The sequence below is a fragment of the Corvus brachyrhynchos genome, unplaced genomic scaffold (genome assembly GCF_000691975.1).
Source record: "Corvus brachyrhynchos isolate BGI_N302 unplaced genomic scaffold, ASM69197v1 scaffold136, whole genome shotgun sequence".
Lineage (NCBI taxonomy): Eukaryota > Metazoa > Chordata > Aves > Passeriformes > Corvidae > Corvus > Corvus brachyrhynchos.
In genome coordinates, this window is record NW_008239080.1 from 5,790,347 (window position 1) to 5,816,567 (window position 26,221).

General features: G+C 39.5%; 1 protein-coding gene across 9 annotated transcripts in view; it reads left to right on the top strand.

Moving 5' to 3' along the window:
• DST (dystonin) overlaps positions 1 to 26,221 on the top strand; it is a 207,282-nt gene that overhangs the window by 22,115 nt on the left and 158,946 nt on the right. For all 9 annotated transcript variants that reach the window (XM_017739217.1, XM_017739218.1, XM_017739225.1 and 6 more), the window contains 3 exons: positions 997 to 1,074; positions 3,444 to 3,536; positions 19,742 to 19,908. In XM_017739217.1, coding sequence (XP_017594706.1) covers positions 997 to 1,074; positions 3,444 to 3,536; positions 19,742 to 19,908 — 338 coding nt within the window. The remainder of the gene's footprint in view (positions 1 to 996; positions 1,075 to 3,443; positions 3,537 to 19,741; positions 19,909 to 26,221) is intronic.

Genomic DNA, 26,221 nt, shown 5'->3' on the forward strand with positions numbered 1-26,221 from the left:
CAACTTCATTTTCCTATGTTTCTTTTTGGGAAGCATCTGAAACTCCAGAGGGGGGTAAAAAGGCAGTTAAGGAAGGCTTGGGCTTATCTGTGTGTTTCACAGTGATTATCTGAGGAAATGCTCATATTCATGGCTGATCCCTAGCAATTATAGTCTGCTTCAGTTTATTGCTGTGAAAGTTTGTGAAAAATCTGAAATAAGGAAGAATAGAAGGACTTGGATATGATGTTGATGGTATAAATTTAACTGCTTTCCCATGCTGATCTGTGACAGCTAAGTATGCGTTTTCTGTGTGATTCTTCTTCTTGGTGATTTTGCACTAACTGCATGCAGTTTTGCCATGTTTCCATTAACACACCACTCATTTTTATTTTAGAGTTTCTTCTTGACAGTTTTGACTTTGCTTTGAGGGGACTGACTTGTTAGTTTTTTTCATGCTTTAAAATGTTCTACCCAAGTCAAGAGTTTAAACTTACACTCTACGACTGTTTATGTTACATTATTCTGTTTGGAGGAAGATATTCTTTTTATTAGATGCTTTAAATAAATACGTGTAGATATCATAATGATTATGCAGTCATACCATTAAGCCATGAAGTTCCATACAGAGGTAAGCTTTTCCATCAAGAGTTTACCAAAACAATGTAAAGGTCCATGACATTACTTCTGTTTTGTTTTGCTTAATACATTGTAAATATTTTATAATAATGTATTCCAGTTTAGTTTCTGTAGGCAGTAGCCCTCTTGGCCTTAATAGTACTTTACAGGGAACAGCCTGCATGCATCGAAGTTGCAGTTGGGGACCAGTGATCTGTCTTGCCATCCACTGTACTAAAAAATAACTAAGTTAATATAAGTAGTTAAAACGCACTTTTCCACCAAAGGTATTGACTTCATTAAAGCTGTAGTGCTTCAAATACATAGTATCTGTTAAATCAGACTGTTTGTACTTTTGTCTGATGAGAAAATCTCACAACTCCTGTTTTCGAATTGTAGCCCCGAGAAAAAGGTCGGATGCGTTTTCACAGACTCCAGAACGTCCAAATTGCACTTGACTATTTGAAAAAGCGCCAGGTATGATGAAAATAATAAAAAAAAGAATTAATGAAAATTTTATCACCTGTAGCTATAAATAAAATAATTTATCCTGCTTTGTCTCTTGTGCATGTTGTGTAACAGCTGTTTGTGTAGGCTTGGCTTTATGTCATGCTTGAGATGGTTAAGAGAGATGTAGGAAAGGTAGTTTTATGCCACCCTTCCCTGAGCAATAACAACACATTCCATATGCTATATGTTGTTAAAGAGGAGAAAATTATAGGTGAGATCCTTAGGAGTTGCTTATAGTAAATTTAACTGTCTTTCTTGCTGCCAGACACTAGTTGGTATGCAGGTTTGTTCACAATCTAATTTTTAGTGCACAGTGCCAATTCAAATATATTAGAATGTTGTGTGGGAGTTCCTTGTTTTGATTGTATTTGTTTTGGGAAAACTTTCTCAAACTTTGGTCCTGATTAAAGCAAAACTGGTCTTTTTAGACCAATTACAAAGGTGTTAGAGCCACCTGGGCACTGTGGAAGATTCAGGCTGAATTTCACTTTATAATATCTCTTTTTAGCCAGTGTATCTCCACACTGTTGCGTGGTTTTCTGCTACTCTGAATTTCTTTACACTTTTCAGTATCTTTTAAAGACTTACAGAATTCTTGCTTTCTCCCCTTACCGAATGGCAATTTAAAAAAAAGCCAAAACATGTAAGGAAAAACTGTTCCTCCCTATCCATCACATCCCAATGAATTGACACTGAAAATCGTTCTGATTGGTTGATTTAAAAAACAAGAATTGTTTTTGCTTCTTCAAAGGTTTGAGAAAATGTGAGGTAGCAAACCATAAACAGACACTTAATTTTGTTATGAAACCAGATGTCCTTTTGCATTTTGAGAGAAATTTCAAACTTGCCTTTCAGGTCACTGGATGGTATGTTTGCACTGAGAGCTCAATCCCCCTTTGCTGAGTTCAAAGCAAACTTTTCCTGTTAACCTAAGTGAGCCACTGAACAAGTACACTACAAAGTAAATGAATGGCTACTTGACAGTCACAATGGCATTTTTATGCAGCAGGACCTTGGGACTTGTGCTGCACCATGCCTTATTTATGCATGGCAGACCATGTGTATTAAAATGCAGGAGATTTAGGGCTGTGTCATCCTCATGTTTATGAACATGCACATGCTGCTGTTGACTGTGATCTAAGGATTTTTGTGCTCTCTTTAGCCTCACAGCTTTGTGAAGATGGCTGTATTCTAGCATGCAAAATGCTTGTAGGCCTTTGGTCTTGGCAAATTGTCAGTGGGGCTTGCAGTTGATTAAAGTTTCAGCCCTCTGGTAGGTGTTTCTGAACTGTATGTAGCAGGTAACTTGCTCAGGTTGGCTGTATAACCTCCAAATACAATGCTTATTGTGATTGTAGGGCAGAGAGATCCTATATATTGGTAATTTTGAAGCCTGACTTGAGAAATTAGCAAACAACAAGCTGTGGAATACACTGTCTTTATTGCAGGGAGTGAAGTTTGGCTTTTTTTCTCCCTCCAAATAGTTAATATTATGTCTGCAGATAAAAAGAAGGACATGCCTTTGCTTGTTCAGTTGATAGCAGGGTATATGTTGAAAAGCGTGTGCATCTAACTTTACTAATGTAAGCATAAAATGTCTTTTAGCTTAGTCATCTCTAACTGCTAGACTAAATGCATGCATAATACATATAGAGAAATTAAATGTGTTAATAAAATCAGACCAAAAAATGGAATTATTGAACTCTGGGTGTGAGTGTATTGGAGTGTAATAGCAGCTCTTGTTTTAATCTATTAACCATTTGCTTATAGCACTATGAATGAGTACAGCATCAGAAACAATAATAATTGTTGTCTTTATTAAGCCATTGGTTACTTAAACATGATACTAAATTCCTAGTTTTATCAAGCCAGACCTCTGTTTTAGCAGGCCAGTTCTTCTGCTGCAGAATTCTTGCTCAAGTACAGGAAAGCATGGGGTGGAAAAACAGCAGCGATAACTTCCCAGTGTCAGTACTGCCCTGGGACTGATAGAGCAGCTACAGATCATTATATTCATGTTGTCCTGCCCTGCTCTGTTGTGCCTTCCCCTTTTGACAAGAGCCGAGGCAAAGGGTATTTGGCATGGGGAACAGATCTGCTGGCCTGGTGACAGCTGAGAAATTTCTTCATCTCAGTGTGAGTGGGAGAGGGCAATTCCTGGCAGGCCACTTACAGGCAGAATGCAATTCCTTTCTGCTTTTGAGAATTAAAAAAACCCAGCAGAGTAGGCTCAGGAAGTGAGTAGTACATCCTTTACAATCATGCCTGTGTAATGCAATATGTATTTGCGATGTATTTATTTCAATTTTGCCTGTATTTTCTTTCTGTGATGGCAGGTGAAACTGGTTAACATCAGAAATGATGATATAACAGATGGGAATCCCAAACTGACTTTGGGGTTGATATGGACCATAATTTTGCACTTTCAGGTAAGCCTGGTTTTGCTTGACAATATGTTTTCGGTCAGATTCTTGCATAGTTGTGAGGAATGTCAACTTAGACAGGACTCCACAGATTTTATCTCTTCTCTAATGTGTTTCTGAAGGTTTTGATGATGTATCTTATTTCATGATGTAAACTGAATCTCGAGATTTTATTTGCTAATTTCCTGTGTGTGGAGTGATAGAAAAATAGCTTCTGTTTTGAACATCATTAAAGACAGTAATTGATGTATTCCTTCCAGCATTTGGACATATCCTTCTTGTTTTATTCTACAGACTTCTTTCGATGTGTATTAAAATATATTGAAAAGTTTAAAATACTGTTTTCATTCAGGTTCTGCTGCTGTATTTTAAGAAGCTCTGCTTTCAGCCTCTTCTAGTAGCTCCTCCCATGTCAGCATTTGTTTCTAGCCCCAGCGATGGTAGCATGGGTCACACTAGGTGGCACTCTGGTTGTTGTACACTGGTGGGATTGTGTACAGTATAATGCAGCCTTACAGTGTGTGGTGTTAAATGGCTCCTCAAAAGGAGGCTTGCATAATGGTCCTGGCTGTAGATGATGTAATTCAGATGACAGATAATTCCCATTTAGTGACTGCAGCATTGTTAACGATAAACTCCCTGCTGTGCAGGCATTTTAAATGATCAGAAATTTGCAGGATCACACAGAAAAAACATGGTTCACTTAGGAGTATTCCACACTGGATTTATGACTGAAAAAAATTTCTTAAAAAACCCCAGAAAGGCTGCTAGGATCTAATGTGCCCTTCTACAAATCCTAATGAGGAGCAAAAACATGAATAGGGCCCTGATATAAACAGGATGCACATCTTAGCCCAGACCAGCATGTAGAATAAAGGAGAAACCACTAGCGAGGGCCTGGAGTTCCCTCAGCTCCCCTTGTCACATCAGTCTTTGCTCCCATGTGGTTATATAGAGAAAAAAAAGCTGGGTGTAAATATATTTAATCATGACCTACGGGATTAGGCTGTGATTGAAAATTGCTCTATTTTAAGAAATAAAGATTATTAACGACTTACTAATAGAAGCTGTTAGTGGAACTTAAACCTTTACTTGATGTGTATTTTATGTTTCTGAACCTGAATACTAGGCTGTAGGTTGCAATACCTACCCTGAATGCAAAAGAGGTTTGTAAAGTGGTATAAGACACACACCCTGCACTAGCCTGTGCTTGCGTGACATTTACTACTATGCCACTTGCTTTGAAAAATATGGCAATTTGGTGTCATTGACACCCATATATGGCTGCTTTGGGCTCAGAACGTGAAGTTCAGAAGAATGTACATGCTTAGACTACAGGTTTTTTGTATTTCTTCACTTAGATTTAAAATGAGAGAAAAATCTGAACGGAGACGTGTACCAGTGGAATCTTCACCAAGGGATAAAGCTTTGTGATAATAATTGTGTTTATGCATGGAGTAATCCTATAGTTATCAGGAAAGTTGTGATTAGATTCAGTTTGAAGTTAAGACACCTAAATCTGGGTGCTTATGGAAAGCGATGTTCTTATGCAGTTGTCTAAGTTGTCCCTTTAATCTGATAATCAGAGTGATAGAGGGTTAGTCTATACAGTTAATATAGCCTAGACAGTGAGTCAACTAACTATCTACTAGAGGTTCACTCCACTCGACTAAACATAAACATCTGTGCTGTTGGAGATTTATGAGACACCCATGTGAGTATGAGAAGCATGACATGGATCTTATGGGAAACCCACTCTCATCTGGGAAGAGGCAGATCAGGCAGGATAAACTGCTTCTTAAATGGTGGTAAACATGTTTAGCAATGGATCTGAGGCCTGGAGGGCTAGGCAATATGGAGGGTGAGGCTGATGGAGCAATTCAGATCCCTTGAACGAGACGCCTAGAGCACCTACGGAGCTATTCCTTGTCCAGCATAGTTGCTGTGTGTGTTCTGAGATGACACTTCATATCCAGTAGCATATGCAGTGGGAAGCAGGTTTCCTTAGGTCTTGTGATGCATATGCCATCTCCATGTGGATATCTCAGGTAGCTTTAAGTGTCTCAAATATTCTAGGTGGTCAATTGACTTTCTTATGTCTCTGCTTCAGGGTGTGAAACATTGCTGTTGATTGTACTAGCCAGATCCCCAGGGCTTTTGATTCAGTCTCCTGAAGACAGGTGGCATTTGAGTGATATCTGAGGTGTGCTAGAGTATGCAGGACATGTGTGTGGACTTCTCTGATGAGACACCACACCTGTGAGAGACTCATGATCTTCTGTATCTGCAGCTGGAGGCCAGCTGGGATATTGCACGATATCTCAAAGAGCTCCAGAAGCCCATTTTGAGGAAACTAAATCCTGCCTCCACTGCATAAAGTGGTCTCTTCAAAACCTAGCCAGAGTGTAAACATGAGTATCTAGACACCTAAGTGGTGGAGTTTTAACCTTAATTACCCCTTAATTTTCCCAGCATTTGAGAAATAGTTAATTTCTCAGTGAGCATAAGAAGCTGTTTTCTGTGTGATGTTACTGGCTCTGCTACATATCAATTATGTGTGTTCTAATAACACTGCAATCTGGGAAATAGTCAAGATGGCAGAGAATTTTTTTGGCTGATGTTTGTGGCTTATTGTTTCTCTGAGTCATGGTCCATATCTGGAGGATATTGTTTCCTCAAAATAGAAAATCCCTCTGATTGTTGGAATGATTTAGTGGAAAGACATGATAAAAAAAAAAAAAAGATAATACACATTTGAGGATTATGTTTCTCTTGCATCTGAATTGCATCTAGAGATGGTGATGGCTTTGTGAATTGGTACCCATAACTAGATAAATATAAATTTTATTCTGAGTTACAGCACTGACTTTTGCAGCTGCACAAGTCCAGAAAGTATCCATTCTTCTGTGTCCCAAGTAATTACATAAGAGATACTGACAAGCTTGAATGAGAAATCTGGTGGATTGTTAAACTGAGTATGTAAGGAAATAACTTACTCTGTGGGTATTGAAAAACCCCAATGTATGTGTGCTACTAGGATTTATGCAAGCTTTCAATGTACATATTTCACATGATTTTAATAGTAGGTGGCTTAGTTTAAATTCAGCTTCATAATGTCATAACTGTTATAAGTTATTTTCCTGGCACCTGTAGAGCATGCTGAATCAGTTTATAGTATTTTGCATAATCGTAGGCTGTAGGTATAAATATCCAAATTAATACTTTCATGGACTCCTTCTTCAACATCCAATACATTTTCACTGACAACATTGGAGACGAACAACTATAAATGAAAGCAGCATTTGTCCTCATAAAGTCATCACAATGCTGTGAAAACTGGTGATCATTTCTTTTCAAACCACTGCAAACATTCTTTAACAAATGTTAAATGTTTAAAATCACTTGCAGTTGGTTGAAAAAAGCATGCTGAAGCAAAGCAAAACTTTAAACTTTGAACTTCCATCTAGCTAAAATTAGGCCTTTGTGAACTCAGACCTTAAAAAATTTCAGAAGGTTTTAAGTCATGACTCAATTGACTTTTTCTATTTCAGTTTCATCATCATTTTGCAGCTCAGGAACTGCCATTAAACATTTTTCCTTCCACTCTCCCCTGCTTTTTGCTGTCAGACCTCTGCAGGATGCTGCTTTCCAAGGTTCTGGTCAGTGATGATTTTGTCCATATATTACAGTACTGTCCAGCCCTCTCCAGCCAGATGGGTACTTTCTCTCAGGCCTCCTTCAGCACATGTAACCTCTTTACATTTCTCTTGCCAGCCAGCAAATACTTCTTTTTGCTGCTGACTCCCCATAAACCTTTAAGAAAAAATAATTTTTGATTAATCTGCCCCCAAGCAGTCTATAGACTGTTGATTTGGTCCAGCATCAGCAGTTAAACATTTACCAGTGTTGGTGAAAGGGTGAGGCAGGTGGATTTGTAAGGCTGTGACCTGCATACAGGGTGGCCAGAGGAGGAGGCAGCTCAGCTGTGGTAGCCCATTCCAGTAAATGATGTGCAGAAGACAGAGGGATATCCCGTGGCAGGGGTCACCATTCAGTAGACATGCTGCCTGCTTTCCTGAGGTGGCCATGTGTAATCTGGAGAGCTGTGTCTGGCCTTCAGTCACTGTTCTCCTGGCAACCATTCCTGGTGCTGCCTGGGCTGTGTGCCTTGCAGCCCGAGGACTGAAATTTACTCTGCCTCTGCTTTAAAATAACCAGAACAGTTTTAGGTCTGGTCTTCTCAGAGATTTAAAAAAGGAGCTATGTGGCCAGTTGTCCCATCTGTGACTGTATGTGATTGTAGAATAAAGTGTGTTCCACGTTGTAGCTACATTGTCTGTCATTAGCCAATACAGCAGCATTACCTGTCCTTCAGCATTTGTTAGGGTATACTTGTGATATTTTATTTCTCAGCTGAACTCCTAGTTGTTTCTTCTGTAATTCTTCAGTGATTTGTAAAAAAACAAAAAGTAAAATTCTTAAGTCTTTGATAAGAAAATGAGGGCAGAATTCTTGAAATTTCTGGGACTCACCTGAATCACAGCAAGGGTGAGAGAAGCCTGAAGTCATTAATGCCATGAAACCACCAATAAGGAGCAAATTCCTATTTTTGTAAGCCAACTCACTGGATATCAAACCTCTCCTGTTGGTGACTGTGACTTGGTAGTTGAACATCTCTTTCAGAATTTGAGGAGTAGTTGCCAGTACCGCTCAAACAGCTCCAAACCTTTTGTTTGTGCTGGCAAGCCTTTGTTTTTGTCGTTGTTCTCTATCTTGTGCAACTTTAATTTTCACTTTCTCTTTGGCTTATGTTTATCTCTCTGTTATTCTGCATGTGACCTTAGGGCTGTGCAACAAAATGCTTGCTGTTTATCTGGTATGCTGTTTTAGTACCGTGAAATGACACGTCCCATTTGTGCTAAACGCTCCATTACTTGTGCTGTGTTGAGCAAACACACTAAAAAGAGGGGAAAGGGATCTTAGATCCAGGAGCACCTGAAAATGTATTCCTAGTAGGGTTTTGATAAAAGATACCTGGCATGGTCTGATTGGCAAAGGGGAATAACTTCTGTACAATAATTGCTAACTATATGAGATGAATGATAAAGCAAAAATTAGCAGTGTACAGAGGGTGAATGGTATCATCATTTTGCAGACCAACAAATACACAGATATTCAACAACATAGCCACTATAATGTGTTATGCACCTGTCCCACGTTAAGAACATAATGCATTTCCCAGTCACGGACATGCCTGACAAATTACAGAAATCTCTGGTTAAATGCAAACCCGTACAAATCTGTGTGAGCTATTTCATGTTTCAGTGCTAATCGTTTGTTTTCCATGTCTTAAGATTAACCTCTTGTTTGTGATTAAGCAGCCTCTAAGACAGATCAAATTGCAAACAAGTGTTGGTCTAATTCTTTATTTAGGTTATGCTTCTTAAGGGGTTTTGTGCCAGAAAAAATCTGTTGTTAATCTCCCCATAAAACTTTGCGGCATTGGTGGGTATAAATTTGTATGTTTTACAGGTTTTGTTTAAAAGAATACCAACAAAAATCCCAATACCAAAATAAAGAAACACAGCAATCCCCGGTAGTATTTTTAACAGCTTTGATTACCTGGATCTCTGGCTTAAACCAGTGCTGAACTTCCACTCAGGTCTAGTCAGATTAGTCAGATGTCCAAGGGAAAGACCTTGGTGCGGTCGTCACTATGTTGTGGTGATTCTCACAGGCTTCAGAGGTAGTCTCTTGATATTCTAAAGAATATCATCTATCCATTCTGTAGCTGACAGATTTTAGAAGAAATTTCAGTTTCCCTCTTCTGAATCTCCAGTGTAAACCTGTTAACTGTGTCTCTTTCCTTGCTGAGACCAAAGTTATGACTTAATAAAATTTCAGTTAGCTGAAAGGGGTAATTTTTTCTTTAGTTATTAGCATTTTAATTTATCATCTTTGCTTATTTTGCTTAGGGTTTTTTATATAAAGAACCCCAACAACTGATATAAATGCATTTATCAATTCTGTTGTCCTTGATCTTTTCTTTGGTTCAAGAGCATAAGCGACTTAGAAAGTTAAAGTGACTATAAAGTTACTGTTTGGTTCTTGGGAAAAACAAAAGGAACAGCAGAAAGAATTGTTAGCAGAGAGCTGATAGCCTTCTCATGAATAGCTGGTAAGTATTGTTAAAGTGGTTAGTAAGTCTCAAAAATACCTATTTCTAGGAAGACAAAAAGACATAAAGGCTACTAATCATCTGCAGAGGTATATTTGGAATGCATTTATTTCTAGCTAATACTTAGAAATGGATAAATCATAGAGCTGATAAATCATAGAGAATATGCTGAGATGGAAGGGACCCTTCAGGATCATCAAGTCCAGCTCCTAACCCTGCACAGGACACCCCAGGAATCACACCATGTGCCCTGAGAGCATTGTCCAAACACTTTTTGAGCTCTGTCAGGCTTGGTGCTGTGACCACTTCCTTGGGGAGCCCGTTCCTGTGCCCAACCATCCTCTGGGTGAAGAACCTTTTTCTAAACCTAATGCTCTGCTGCCACAGCTTCGGGCCCTTCCCTCAGATCTTGTCACTGGTCACCACAGAGAGGAGATCAGTGTCTGCCCCTGTGCTTCCCCTCACAGGGAAGCTGTAACTGCAATGGGGTCTCCCCTCTGTCCCCTCTTCTCCAGGCTGAACAGCCCAAGTGACCTCAGCCATTCCTCATACGGCTTCCCCTCCAGACCTTTCACTCTTCTAGGACTAGCTGCAGTTACACCAGGTGTATTCGAGTAAATTGACCTGGAATATGCAGAAGTAGGGCAGGATTTCTGGGAACACTTATACTGTAACCAGCGTTTTTGAACTGACTCTTGTATTTTTGCAGTCTCATTTTTTTTTTGATTTTACTTCCGAGGCATCTGATTTTTTGAAAAATTGAGTTATTCTTAAGAAAAATAATCAAAATTTAAGGTATGAATGAAAGAGGATTTGCAAGATCAGGGACTCTATGAATTACTGATTGCATTACGAAATGTAATTGGTAGCTATAAAATAACAATACGTGTTTCTTCTGGCCTATCTTGAATTAGATATGATTTAACATTTTTGTGACAGTCAGTGTGCTACTGAATCTACAAGTGTTTGGACATAACAGAGTGTTCTTTAGGGACATTTTCTGTTTAAAAGAAGGTGGTATCATGCTGACTGTTAAACAGATGTAAACAATTTAAAGGAAATATGTATCAAATCACACTGCAGTAAAGCACAGTAAAATAATATAATACTGTTTAGAAAGCTTGATACCCATGTGTATTAATTGAAAAATGCACTTGCATTGAAAATTTAAATTTGCAGTATTTTTAAGGAAATTCTTGCCCCCTGTGAAATTTGCAGAGGAAGAACAGCGTTAGCAGTGTACATGTGGTAGGTTAGTTTAACACATTTTAAATTAGACAGCCTGAAGATTTGCAGTTGTTCATTCAAATGCTGGACACTTGTCTTTAATATTTTGCATAATTTCTGCTTTATCAAAATAATATATTTTTATGTATATCTTAAGATTATTATACTATGATCTCTTTAACCTTATATTATTACTAGGCATCTTGTTGTTAAACCAGAAACTATATCTGTGTCAAATGAAATCAGCCTTGGCCCATTGCACTTTAAAGTCCTGAATCATCTTTTCTGATGAGAGAGAAGACAGAGAAGTACATATTTAGGTGTAAAAGCTGGGGGTTTTTTTGTACAAACACAGGCATGTCATTTAGAAATATTTTTTTTTTAATGTATTTTTCTGTTAATTAAGGGGGGCTGTGTCAGGACCCAACACAGACCCATGTGGAAGTGTGCTTTAAATCAGTAAGTCCTCTGGCCTTAGCTGAAAGTCACTTTTCTAAAGTAATTTTTCTTAGCAGACTAGAATACAACTTTTTTATTGTGAGTAAAAGGAGCATTGTCACAAGTGCCCCTGTATGTTGAGCATGCTACAAATGCAAATACAAATTAATGCTATGAAGAAGCATGTTAGCATTGTGTCTGTTCATAACTGCCCATCTGTCACAGTATTCTGTGGTGTTACAGTATAAAATTTTCCAAGCATTACTGTCTAATTTTACCCCAGTGCCCTGACAGTAGTCAACAGTGAGCAACTGTATCCTTGGAAATTCTTTGGAGGCTCTCTTAGTTCTTTGTTGTATTATTCATTCTAGATCCTGTCAGTAAAATGTGGAATACTTCACATTTTTTGAGAGACGAACTGGCCTTTAGGGATAAAGCTTCTGGGTCTCATTATTGCAATTCCTTTCCAAATAAACAAGGGAAATTCAGTGGTAACACCTGATAATGCCTGGCAAGTCGCTCTGTAATTCTTTCTCAGAGTGAGAAACCATATATATCTGTCCTTGGCAAAGTATGCTGGTTTTAGTAGACTTCCCATATCCATGATAAAAACAAAGAGGAAAGTTAAAAAAATTTTTCCAAACAAAGTATACTAGAGATTAGACTTGCTTGCACTTTAAAAGTGTATGCTTCTACTTAGTTTTAAGTATAGTTAGATGCTTCTTGGATCTTGCGTTCAGAGCTACACAGAAATGCCTTACAGAAGCATGGGAGGAGGATAAAGCTCCATTTTTATAAACAATAATCCTAAGGTCAGTTTTCTAGATAGATTGGCTTTTATGATTTGTTTCACTTTTATCTGCCAGGAGGTTTAACTCTGCTTCAAAGTTTCAGCCCCAGTACGCAGTGTCACTGCCCTGAGCAAGCTGTTGTGCTTTTATGACGGCAGTGAAGCAGCAGGTTATTTATAGCTGACAAATCAGTGAAAAATCACATTAGCCGCTATGAAAACTCCACATACAAATAAAAACTTGACCCCCAGCAAGCTGTCAGAGCAATTTCTGATCCTGTAGTTTAATCTTTCCATTTGTGGATCATTGGATAGGTAATAAAAACATATGAAGTGCAAAACAAATCTGCTGACTAAATCCCTGCTATTTACTGTGCTGCTTGCTGTTGGATTTGGAGTGTAGCTAATAGTTTCAAAGGTTGCTACATATTTTTCTGCTTTATCTTGCTCAAGTTACTAAGTGAAACAGGGAGTTAAAATACATGTGAGAAATTTCTATTGCTCATAAATGCTATGTCATCTCTGTGAAAGGCAATCAGCATTACAGCCCAATGCTGGAACAGTGATGTTTTTTTAAGAGGATTGGTGGCCAGAAATAAGCCACAGTGTCTAATCAGACACAGGCCCTGCCTGGGCACCGAGCCACAGCGTTTATTGCGTGTGCATTTCTCATAAGCAAAATGGCTACGTACTGAGGCGGGTGGATGTGAAGTCTGGAAGAAATTACGGTGGAAACAGCAGTTCTTAACTTTCTGAGGAGAGTTTAAGTGTATATAAATACACGGGAATGAATGAAACTGTGTGGCTGTGAGTTACACACAGCCAAATGGGGAATGTCTGTGGATGTGTGAGGGCTGAAAAGGAAGAACAGTGTTTAGATCCTGCCAAAGCTCCCTTAAGTCCAGATAAACATTCCCCTGGAAGAAAATATTTCAGAAGAAAAAGGAGAAAGAAATCAACTGAGGAGGGATCGGATTCAGTGCACGTTAAAGAAAATGAAGAAAAAAGACAGTATGAAGTGGAGATTTCAGAAGACATCGGGATTCATCCCAGGGGTGTGGGACTGGCCGACTTCTTCCCCGGGAGAGTGACAGTGGCTAGTAATGCTCTGCCTGTGAGTACAGACCTTTCAGCTGATATTGCTAAAGCAAAAGTTTTCTCTGCCGAAGCAAAGAGTGATTCTCTTTGTGAGGAGAGCTTTCATGGTGATAATCAGAGGCTCGCCAAGTCTGGTGAAACAGACACATGGTTAAGGGAAGAAGAGAAGAGAAATTCAGAGAAACATTGTGCATGGAAAAGGAAATATTCAGAGGATGATAACAGGAGAGAATTAGCATTTCTGAAGAAATCCAGTGATCTTTGTTATAGAAAAGGAACTACCTTGGATTCTGCTATCCATATTTTAGGCAGACAACATGAAGAAACTGAGTTAAACATAACTTCTTGCAGAATCATGGAAAATGTTTCAGAAAGCAGTAAATCTGGAAAGTTGCATCCCTTTCTTTCTGAAAGTAAAAGTGATCCATTACTTGAACAAAAGTGGTTTTATCCTGATGCTGTACTTTCCCATTTGCCAAAAGAAAAGGCATTGTTTAGCATTGCACCGAACAGGAGCAAGGTAAATATTTTGATACAGTACATTATCCTTAAAAGTTAGCTTAGAATAAGTATTTGGTACTTATTTGAATAAGTATTTTTTCTATTACAAAAATATCTTCACTTTGCAGAGTATAAACCTTTTATCCATGCTATGATACTACATATATTTGTAGGACAGAACATCACACTTGATCTTTTTCAAAGGCTATGTAATAACTCTATACTTTAGGGATATTGATATATTCTTGTGCTATTTTCCTCTCTGTAGTTTGATCTGTTTCCTAATATAGGAAAGAGATTTTCATGTTAAAATGTTGCTAGAAGGTGGAGTGAATTTTAGGGAATTTGCATTCAGTATTTGCAGTAAATTTTGTGACCAGCTCTTCATGGTCTTGTAATTCCTTTGGGTCTTGTATCAAGGAAAGGAATATTTCTAATTCTCTTCAGTTATGGCCAGTAGGAACTGAAGAATGATAGAGCTATGTAGGCAGCTTGAAATAGAACAAGAGAACATTAATCATGTTAATAGCACTCTACACCTCTTTTAAAGGATCTTTCCTCCCAAACTGCCTAGGTGCCCTATTAATATTAATTATTGAAATTCCGTCTTCCTCTGAGGGTAGGATTATTTTATTTTTATAGTAAAAGAAAAAAAAATACATTCTTAGTTGCAGAATATCTGAAGGAAAGCAAATTTTTGGTAACCATGCTTACCAATTCAATCCATATTTCCAGTTTTGCCCCACTCATCTTCAGGACAACTGAAATCTGTACATGTGAGTCAAATGCTGATACCGAGATCTGGTCCAAAACTGGTTCCCCTTGCTCAACAGGGACATATTAGCTTTCAGTTGAGTGAACAGAGGGAATGGGCATATGCCAAGGGTACTTGTTACATCAAAGAACTAATTAAATGTCTTTTGCTTATATAATTTACTTTTCTAACAGAAATCAAGCAATACTTTTTCCGAGCTTAGTTTTTAAACATAGATAACACACCCAATTACAACACACAGTACACAGTAGTACAAATAACCTCCTAATACACATAGAGATCTTTGCCCTCCTAATCTTAGCTGGAATTCAGGAACAGCTTAGGAATGTTCTTTGATTTGTACAAAATGTCACTGCTGAGTAAGAGGGTGTGAGGCTTTGTCTGTTCAGCTAAGCATGGCTGCTTTTTCCTGTAGAATGAAAGTAATACAGCTCCTAATATTGCTGCACTTACTACTCCAACCAGGTCTATACCTCTTTTTACCACAGAGGAAGGGAGAAAAAAAGAAGACTTCTGTTGAGCATGCACATCAACTGATATTGATAAAACACTGCATGAATATGAAACCTACTGACATGTCAGGCTAAATGTCTCAGTTGCTGAAATGTCTGGCTTTCAGTTCAGCTCCCTTTCTCAACCCAAGATTCTCAGTGTAAGGAATTTTAAGAACACTGAGGTTCGACCTCTAAACAAAAGCAGGAAAATCTAGATTTCAGACTTTAATTACTGTACAAAGTCATAACCAATTTCCTTCTGATTGTTTCTGAGAACTAGGCAAGCATTTTAATGCCTTGTATTTCTGTCTTTTTTATACTGAGTGAAGCTGGTATTTATACAAGTTTGCAAAGGTCCAGTTACTGGCCTGAGCTAGTACACAAGGTTTGCAGTTAGCAGTCTCAGCTTTACCGTTTTCTTTGCTGTAATTACAGAGATCAGTAGCCTTCCCTCACCTTGTCAACTTACCCATGCTGTAATGTACTCTCAGCTTACACAGTGCTTCAGATGTGGCTGGTAATTGAAAGCACATTGGCTGTTCAAACTGAGGCAGGCACCAGAGGAAACTCTTTGGAACAGTTGGGTAATTTGCACTGTAACAGAGACATGACATCTTACCCTCTGAAACAGTATGGTCCCCCTCTATTGAAACATATCCTTTGAGTTTCTTTCTGTGGCACAGTTTCTTATGCATGTAAAAAATTATGATTTTGTGTTCAAATATGTGCTACTTCATTACCTCTGTTTTCCTGATTACAGAACTCACCTTAGAGGCATCTACTGAAGCGTTGCTCCTGGCTACTCATTAATAGCTTTGAGAGAAAAGTTTGTTACTCTCTGCTGAGGCCTAATAAGCATTTCTCAGATCATAGTGTGGCCTGGGAGGGAGACAATACACCACCACAATCATGCGTCTCTAGCCCATTATATACTTTAGTGCAGTTTAGTACATTATGTCAAGTTTAGACTTGGTTCAAAACATTTAGGATAAGATGGTATCAGAGGGAAGACTTCTTACTATCTGTATGAGTCTTACTCTTCTTCTGTTTGCAGTGTGAAAATGAATCACAGAAATCCAGCACCACTGTTGATCTCTTAGAAAGTCTTCTCCACTGCTCTGCTCTTTGGGCTCCAAACTGCATCACTAAAATCAGTGCAAGGAAAGAGCTCGAGGCTTTTTAGTGTTTGGATTTTGTATACTGTGTGATGCAGTGGGAATTTACAGGCTGAGAAAAAGCATGTGCAGTAGCAGACGTGAATGCATTCTCCCAGTTATAAGCAAGAGAATATTTAGTGCCAGTTAAGACCTTGATCCTGAAATAGAAGGCCTGTTTAGAGAATTACCTCTGTTACTTTTTCTTGCATAACTTTTAATTCACAGGCTTTGAGATAATTTATAGAACTGTGTCTCTGGCAAACAACTGTTCAAGCTCATGCAAATGCTGTAATTCGTTCTTTCCATGCTTAAGGAACAAATGTGCTCTAGTTAAGCAGTTTATAGTGAGTAAATGATAGGTGTGTGGGATACGAAATGTTCACGCAAACTTTGCTTGGAAGGACTAAATTTTATGAGTAGAAGATTTGATTTTCCCTTAACTTACTTTCTGTTCTAGTATTCTTAGTTTAATAGCCCTTCTGTTTTTCTCCTATGGGAAATGATGTTAGAAATACTGACAATAATGCACAGTTGGTGGAAAAGTATCTGTACTGCCCTTATGGGATTATCAAAGGAAAGGTGTGCTCTCTCCCTCTCCCTTTCACCTTATTTTGTTATGGTAGTATTTTACTTGTTAATAAGTTTCAAGGGCATCTTGCAAACTAGAGCCCATATTTCTAAGCATATTAAATATAACCATTTGACTCACCATTTCACTTAGTGTATTTTTATACTTTTAAAATACTAATTCAGTGTTTATGAAAAAGTCTGGAATGTTAGCCTTGAAAGCTGAAATACTTTATTTAGAGAACAGAAGTGCTCAGGCTGTTTTAGGTCTCAGGCTGATGTTAATGTTCCTTAACCTGTGGTGAAATGGGCTACCTCCATGAATGATGAAAAGCCTATTCCTTTTCTTCAGATGGCTAACTAGGGTGCTTGGAAGATTTTGCATCAAAAACCTGTTGATTTTCATGTAGTAAACTGAATTAACATTTTAGCCATCCAAAATTTCAGCTGTGAGCTTCCCTAGTGGTCATATTCAGAATAAAAGTTCTCCTTGTGTTTGTGTCCATGGCTAAAATGTTGTTTATATCTAACAACAGGTACAAGTACAGTCTTCAGATGTTACCTTGATGTATGAAATTACTTGTTTCCAGAGGAATCTAATGTGCACTCAAACATGCTGTGTTTGCACTCTCAGCAGTCTGAAGTGTACATAGCCATCCCTGCTCAATTAACCATGAAGGAGCCTAAAGGTTTGAGCTTAGCAGTAACGAAGGTCTATTAGCAAATCGCATTGTTACCTTGCTCATGCTAGAATATATTAAAAAAATCTGATAATTAAGGATTACACACAGAGGACTTTCTGAAAATGACAGACAAAAAATATAGGTTTGGGTTTGTTTGGTTTTTTGTTTTTTGTTTTTTTTTTTTTCTTATGCTAGACATCTGGCACTTCCAGATGACATCATCTCTTTCAGAAGCGCTGTCCAGATAAGCAGTAAATGGTTGACTTCATTTATATTGTGATCTGGTTGTTCTGCAATGAATAGAAACTAAAGCTACTGAAAAAACATTTAGTTTGCTTTCTTGCTTTGAAATACCAAACAATAAAGCTAACCCACAGGAAAAAAGTCTTACACTGCATCTGAGTTCCCTGGATTTTTACAAGAAAATTTTCAGTGGTTACAAGTTGGTCTTCTGCCACGTTGTATTTTCTGTTGTCTTTACATACACAACTCATCCCATCTATATTTCATTCAGTAAATACTCTTTGCAGGATTTTGATACCTAGAAACTTACAAATGATCAAACTGCATGTGTTGTCTACTGTGTTTTGAACACAAAAAAGGGGTTTTTTTTTCTTTCTGTTTGATCTTTCTTTAAAATCTGCTGAAGCTGGAGACAATAGGATGCAAAAATGCTGTCAGATATTCAGAGGTTATTTAGGGGCTAGTTGAACAGTTAAAACTTTTTCATTTTAGCCTTGGTGTTTGTATTTTCCCCTTACCTAGATCCAGCAGATACAATGGCCTGTGATAAGTATCTGAAGAACTGCATTCACAGCTTGTGATTTTGTGGTCACTTGAATAGAAAATAATGTAAATTTTTTCCCTTATATTAAATTTATTTACAATTTACTGTATAGGTGTAAATGCTCATAATCCCCTGAAAGTATGAGAGATGATAAAGCAGAAATTGCAGTAAGCTCTATTGCCCTGACATATTTAAAGCTCTTCCTTTAGTTCCCTGCTTCCTAGCGCTTCCCAGCACCTTGTCTTAGGCAGCGACATAACAACATCAGTAGTCAAGCTACATATCTTTCTTCTTGGCACTGTGTTTTGTGTGGCTCTAGTGTGAGAAAACCCCATAATTTCCAGCCTAGCCTGTTGGAATTCCCCCTGTCAGAGCCTAGACAGAAGATACCTTTGTGTGCAGAGATTCTGAGGCCAGGAGACATTGTTATGACCATCCCATCTGACCTCATGAATGTAGCTGCCTGATGTACATTAAAACAGGGTTGCTGGAATTGGCACAGCTCAACTGAAGGCTCTTCTGTACCTAACTCAAGTACTTAGAGTTGTTTGTGGGCAAACCTGCCCTGAGCTGAGGCTGGTTCTGGAGCCAGAGCAGTCCTGTGTCTCCCTGCAGTGCTGAGTGTGTGCTCGTGGGGAGCAGCCTCTTACAGGGCAGCTCACAGAGGTGCTTGTTGTCTACCCCCAAACTGAGGCATTGTCACAAGCCCTCTTGTCTCTGCCCAAGCAGCTCTGCCTGCTTTTTGTATTAGCTGAGCTACAGTATTCAGGTCCTTATGGTACCTGGGTTCCTGTGTAGTTCATAATAACCTTATATTATATATCTTGTTTGGATAAGTGGTAAAAGGCGGTCACTTAGAAAAACGACAACATGCCATAGCACTTTCTTTGTCGAGGCATGTCTTATTTTTCTTCCTTTTCAGAGTTTACATTTACAGTGAGTACAGTTTCTGTAGCATGAGGTACAAACAATATGTGTACAAATTCGGGAAATGTCTGCATCATATTTATACTGTGGTAATTTTCTAAGGAAACTGTCTGAACTTCATTAGGAGATAATCTAATATACTGTAAAGTAGTATTTGAGTGTAAAATTCCCAGTACTTTCCTGCTTTCTCTGATACGGAGTTGATAATCCTTAAATAATACAAAACGGAACCTTCTTGATCAGACAAAATTTTTATTTATAATCTTTCAGTCTTTTAGTCATTCCTAAAATACTCCTCAGAAAATTTTGCCTTAAAGCTAGTATTGTCAGTTTTCACTCAGAATGACTGTTTTGTTACTGAATTCCAGAGCATGTGCTATAAATTAACCTGTTTTAAGAGAGGAATTTCACAGCTAAATAAATTATGAATAACATAAATACGGTTATTGTACAAGTGTGACTATATACATATAAAACATATTGCATTTTATATATACTTATATAGCATTTATATATAATAAATTATCATAATAATAATACATATTATGGATTAGATGTAACTGTAGTTTTTACATTAACTGTGTTTTAGATATCTGATATCCATGTTACTGGGGAGTCAGAGGATATGTCTGCTAAAGAGAGACTGCTCCTGTGGTCGCAGCAAACAACAGAGGGTTATGCTGGAATACATTGTGAAAATTTCACTACCTGCTGGCGCGATGGAAGATTATTTAATGCCATCATTCATAAATACAGGCAAGTACTCTGTTTGCTCCCTTGGAAAATGTTAATTAGAGCATTTTAATGTACAAAGAGAGAGGGCTCTCTGGTTTATGTTGTAATAGCGCTGCAGCTGTGGGGATGACACTGACTCTTCCTCAGTGATTTCCTGCTCTTTGCAGCCAAAGGATGCCTCATTAACCTTTGCATGTCCCTCCTTCCTCAGAGAAGTATTTCCAGGAATACTGTATGTATTTAATGGGGCATGTTCAAGCTGTTAGGAAGGATGTTTCCAGAATTCAGTCTTCTCCACAGTCCCTTTTTGTCATACTGATGTTTAAGTGTAGTTGGGGTAGAGGCAGAACTGACCACCAAAGTCCAAAACTGCACTGCTGGTGAAACAGTCAACTACTGTATGATCTGGGATATGTCTGAGATCTGTCTTCTTCCTTGTGTGACTTTACCTTTGGAGTGTAGAGCTTCTTCAGTGTTCATGTGTGGAGCCCAGATCTACTCTGAGATGCATTTCCTGTAAAAGGGTATTCTCATGGAAAATGTGACCAGCTGGCTCAAGTGTTCTCAGCCTGAGAAGGGATTTGTGCTTTGGTGACCATAATTTTACAAAGTTAAGCAGACACTATAGAGTCACTGGTGGCTGCGACTAGAGGCTAAAGGGTACAGGATATTAATCTGAAATACAGCTGAAGATGTCTACTGACAGGGGAGGATTCCTAATTCTGGATTCTAAGTGAGAACAGGTTTCTCTTGACAAAGCTGACTTTGGCATCAAGCTTATCAGAGGAACAAGATTTAATCATTGATGTGCTCGCTGTTCCCTCTTGGTTGGTGACATATCTTCCTTACTGTGTATTTTTTTGGTTCCTGAATTGACTAAGAAGGTTTGTGTCTTAGAGGATCATGTGGGAGAGTATTCTGCCTGCTGGGCTAATTAGTGTGTACTGATCTATCCTTGACTGCACAAAGCTTTCTGGGTTTATCATAGCACGTGTAGTTTGTACTGTATGCCCTGGAGCATATCATAAGGAAGTTTAAGAGTACATGATTTCGTTGGTATAATTTGAAGGAGTGTCCCCAGTAAAGGCAAATTCGGTGTTTTTTCATGCACATCAAGCAAACAGAGCCTAGAGCAGATTATTTTGTTCTTGGATTTCCTTTTGTGGGACCACTTGGCCCACCACAGAAGGAAGTCTAGGCAGACACAACATACATGTGATCCTTATGGGGATTAGGACATTAAAGTAAAATGGGAGACAAGTGCAGCCTTTTCCTCACAGGCTGTGTGTAAAGGCTGTGAGCATCACACACAGTGCTAAAAGTCCCTGAGAAGCTGGCTGTGGCAATGCATAATTTTGTGGTAAAATGAAGCTGCATTGGAGTCAATGAGGTTGTTTTCTGAGTATGCTTCTGTTCTGGGTAGCTGGTCAGGGAGGAGGTGCATGCCAGCAAGAAAGTCTCTTTTAGTAACATTGGCAAGACAAAAGGAAATGGCAAAAGACGAGGGTGTTTTACCCAGGACAGAGCAGCCAAAGGAATGAACATAGCACAGGCAAGTATTTGATAAAATAAACAATATGAAAGATGCAGAGGGATTGGAGAGAGAAAAAAAAAGGAAGGAGCATAATGAGATGGAATAATGGAAAATATTTCCCAAGCTTCTTCAGATCCTTGTCTCTTACACAGAGCAGTGTAGCCTTTACTGCTCAAGCAACTGGTAATTGTGGTACGGTTCAGTTATTAAATAAAGAAAAACTCAAATCCTGTCCTCTGGCTGTGCAAATGTTAATACCTTGGGATATGACTGAATTGCTGTGCTGGAACAGTGTTCCTGGCATTACTCCATGAGTTTCATTCACAGTGTTTCAGCAGGGAAGAACAGGCACCTTTGACTCGAGTGTGTTGCACAAAGCAAGTGATTCAGTGGCTGAAGAGCAGAGTCCCCATTTTGTGTGCTTCTGTGCCGGTTTCCACTGAGCTTAACTTCCTTCTGTAAACATAACTTCACCTAAGGATTGTGTCCTTCTCAGGAATGTTTACCAACCTTATCTAATGTGGCTTTGCTGTGAGAAGTTACAGGTTTTTGGATTCCATTTCAGATTCTTCCACTGATTTCAGTGAGTTTCTGTGTTTCTTTCCTTTTCTGTTTTGTACCGTTAAAACAGAGCTAATAATGTCCAGCTCTTGCTCACAAGAGAGGAATGATCTTCCCAAACAGTCATCTGATATTTTTAACTGTATTGTTTTACTCCAGAGACCTCTTTTAAAGCTTGGTTTGTCTTCTGAGCAATAAGTAGGTTAAACACTAAAAAATCTGCACAGTTCTGGCAGTGATTCTCCATTTGCTCTGTTTGTCTGTTTTAGTAGCTCCCAATTTGTGGATCGCAGGTGGTGTCAGGAGCTGGTCTGAGCATCCTGTGGATGCTACCAGCTGGTGTGCTCCACCAGGGTGGATGATCAGATGTGCCTGCTTGGGCACATCTGGAGTGGGGTGGGACCGTGGTGCTGCCGCTGTGGAGTACCCCCGTGGGGGCACATCTGTCAGCTGTGTTGCAGAGTGGCAGCCCCTGCACCAGGTGTGCTCTGCTCACTGGAGATACTTGTCTGTACAGAAGCACCCTGGGCTGGGAGGAATATCAACTCTGCAGATGGGGGATGGGGCTCTTCAGGTAGGACATGACTTCCAGTCCTGGAAGGGATTTAACTGGGCTCAGACCTAATTTTAAGGGCATGACATTTAGTGCTATGACAGTACAACCCAGAAGGCTCCAATACCCAGGCTTGTATCTAGAATTGCAGTTGTGCTGAGCCACAGTAAGCTGGATGTTGGATGGAGAGCATGTGCTTACCCATGCCAGGGCACAGCCACGGGAGCTCCCTAAAGAGGTCCATCAGGGCAGGGTCTGGCAGCCAGGGCCAGTTCCACTGCCTCAGTCACGAGTGGGGCAGCCAGGGGTGCTGCAGGGCAGCCCCAGCCCTCGTCACTGGGACCTTCCTGGGCGTGTGGTGAGGCTGGACCTGGCACGTGTGTTGCCCACAGGTTGGCTGCACCACTGCAGGGGCCATAGCTCAGCTGTGGGCCAGAGGCCAGAGCACCAGCAGCTCCCAGAGGACAGCCTTGGCTCACAGCCCTGGCACCAAGGCTGAGAGGCCTTCTCTGGATGCACCATAGAGAACACAAGCTATATGAGTCCAACATGATCTCTACAGTCAGTGGTACACGAGATGGGGAGATGTCACTGTCCAGTTCCAGGTGACAGGACAGGAGTAGCAGGCCATAATTACCTCCCCTCCAGGCATAAGTGATTTTTTTAAATTGCAAGTACGTACCAGCTTCAAGACTTCAGAAAATTGCTGAAGCTGTGAAGGGCTGGGCGAGGAGCTGGGCTGTGACTCAGCCGCCAGCAGGCAGGGAGTCTCTCCCTTCAGCAGAACTGGCAGCCTGCCTTCTCTTAACAGCAGGTTAGAATTGTTTCTTTTGTTTTTCTGTCTTGACAGAGGATCTTTGCACCTCTTAGTCCAAGCTAGTTAAGATTTGTGATGCAGAACTGCAGGTATAGTGCATGGACTCCCCCAAGAAGCATGGGAGATGCCCCATAGGACTGGGATACCCACTGCAGCATCTTGGTGGACATTGGTGGTCCAATGGGTGACCCAGGTTCTTCCCTGTCTCCCTGTCCTTCCTGCACCCACTGCCGTGCTGGCAGTGCTCCACTCCAGTGTCAAGCAGGGATGTGGGCTGTGTGCAGGTGCTGGATGGAGCACATGCACTGTTGTCAGTCACCTGCTCTCCTGAGCAAATGCAGGATATTTGTTTTCTGTCCTCTTGAGCAATGAGGATTTGTTTGTCAGAGCTTCTCATAAAGGCCTTCAGTTACTTTCTCTCTTACTTCTAAGAGGATGAGTGACTTGCCGGTGATTTTGTAGTGCTCTTTAAATCAAGGAAAGTAATTTTATGAATAATGGAAATGAGAGAAAAAAATTGCTCTATTTGAGGTGCTTGGATCCATATACCATTTGATTTTTTTCCCATCACCAAATTTAGAAAAAGGTAATTTTTTCTATGTGAGAAGATTTCTTATGTTTTCAGCAGTTTCCAGTGGTCTGTGTTTATAGGGTAAGATTGCAGATTGCTTGGCTGCGCTTTTGAAGAGTATACAAAGTTTCCATTTGCACCCTGTGCATGGTTAAATCCCTGGGAACAGGGCTTCACACTGACCTCAAGAACTGCCTTGGGGGGGCTCCATTGCAGGCCCTGGAGTTTGCTTTAATCATAGAATCACAGAATAGTTTGAGTTGGAGGCGCCCTAAAGATCATCTCGTTCCAACCCCTCTGCCATGGGCAGAGACACTTCCCACTAGACCAGGCTGTTCAGAGCCCCACCCAAACTGGCCTTGAACACTTCCAGGCACGGGGCATCCACAACACTGGGCAATGTGTTCCAATGCCTCTTCACCCTCACAGTAAAGAATTTCTTCCTAATATCTGATCTAAACCTACTCTGTTCTGTGGGAATACTTGTCCTTAGATAGAAAGACCAAATCAAAGTATAACATTAAAAAGTGAGTTTTAATACTGAACATGACCAGATTTGTATTTAAATATATAAGCTTTCACACTGTTTTTTGAACCTCCACACCTTTCTTCAGATATGTGGTCAGGCCATTAGTGAAAGCTACAGATACACCCAGGAGATTCAAGAAGATGCTGTATGGCTCATCTGTTATATCATTTGCCTTTTTTAGCTTAATTTTTCATTGAAGACGTATGTCATTTCATTCAATATGTGGTGTTGGAAGAAATCTGACTTCAGGCAGTTTCTAAAGTACACGATGTTCCTTTTGTGCCATCATATAGTGCATAGCAAAAACCTGTAAGCCAGACTTTGGAGACTGACTTTAATCAGGGTGTAATGCCCAGATTTTTCTGGAGATATTACCATCTGCACCCTGGGATCTTCATCCTGCACCATTATCACCTCAAGTATTTCTAGTCACTAGAACGTGTTTTGGGTAAATGCTCTTGATTTGTGTTTTCTTTCTTTTTTTTTTTTTTTTTTTTTTTTTTTTTTTTTTTTTTTTTTTTTCTGTACATACCTTTTGCCCAGAAAGAAGAAACACTAATTTTTTAGAACTGTATCCCAGCTATATCCCCTATATATAGAAACAGTTTGTTTCCATAGAGAGTGAAAGCCGCTCTTAATTCAGTAGGAATCATATGCCAGATTGGAGCTAGTAATCTACATTGAACTTGGCAGATACATTTATTTTACAGCAAATTCAGATGAAAAGTTATACCAAAGTAGCAAAACCGTTGTTTTGATCTCAGACTGCCCTGAACCTTTGTTACACAAGGACTACAGGAAATTTCAGTTAAAAAGTGTCTGAAATGGAATTTAAGAAATAGTAAAAATAATAGCTGTGAGATCTACAGTTGGCACCTGTAGATGCTTCGTTAAGGACAATGGATGCTGATATTCAGAAAACAGACATGGTCACAGACCAACTCATCTTAGTTTCTAAAGAAAAAAGATGTGGTATAGAAGACAGGAAAAGATTATCACTCGTGTATGTTTTTTGTAAAAATATGTGCACTCCTTTATACATTTTATTTTTGTATTCTCACAGCTTTATAATAGAGAGTTAATTTTGATTTTACCATTTACAAAAGGAACTCCAGCAAAAGCAGTATGTTCTTGTTTAACTAGATAATACCATTTAATGAGTACCCTCAGTGGTCCCTGTATGGTGAAAACCAGCATCTGTTCAGGAAGCCCTGCAAGCTCAGTTCCCAGATAAAGTCAGTTTTTTAAGTTCTAGTCTCAGGTGTTAGGTCTGTTCTAGTAAATGAAATGGGTCCAGCCCCTGCTTTCCAGCCCTGAGGGTAAGTGGTACAGCAGAGCTTGTTGTCTGCATGGCTGAACTCTCTCTCTGCCCCCCCAGACAGGGTGCAGCTCCTTAAGAGCAGTCCTGGGTCAGTGCTGTCCCTGGAACAGGGCTCATGTATCGCCTTGGAGAATGTGGTCACAATGGGCCACAGCCATGCTATGGGAAGAACCAGTAGCTAAAGGTCATGGGCCCTTGCTCTGCCTTCTGTACACTCAGATATGTCCAGTTATGTCTGGACTTCTAGGTGAATTTCAGCAACCATACAAAATGTGAAAGACTGCTTAGTAGGAAAAGGGATAAAATGTGTTCAGGTCAGGCAGCAGTCTGACAAGCAAGCAGGACTACAGTATACACATGAAAGGTTTAAGACAAGAAAGCAAGTGAGATTATTTCATGTAATGCTGTACCAAGGCTTGCCAAGACCACATGTAGTCAGTTGTCTCTA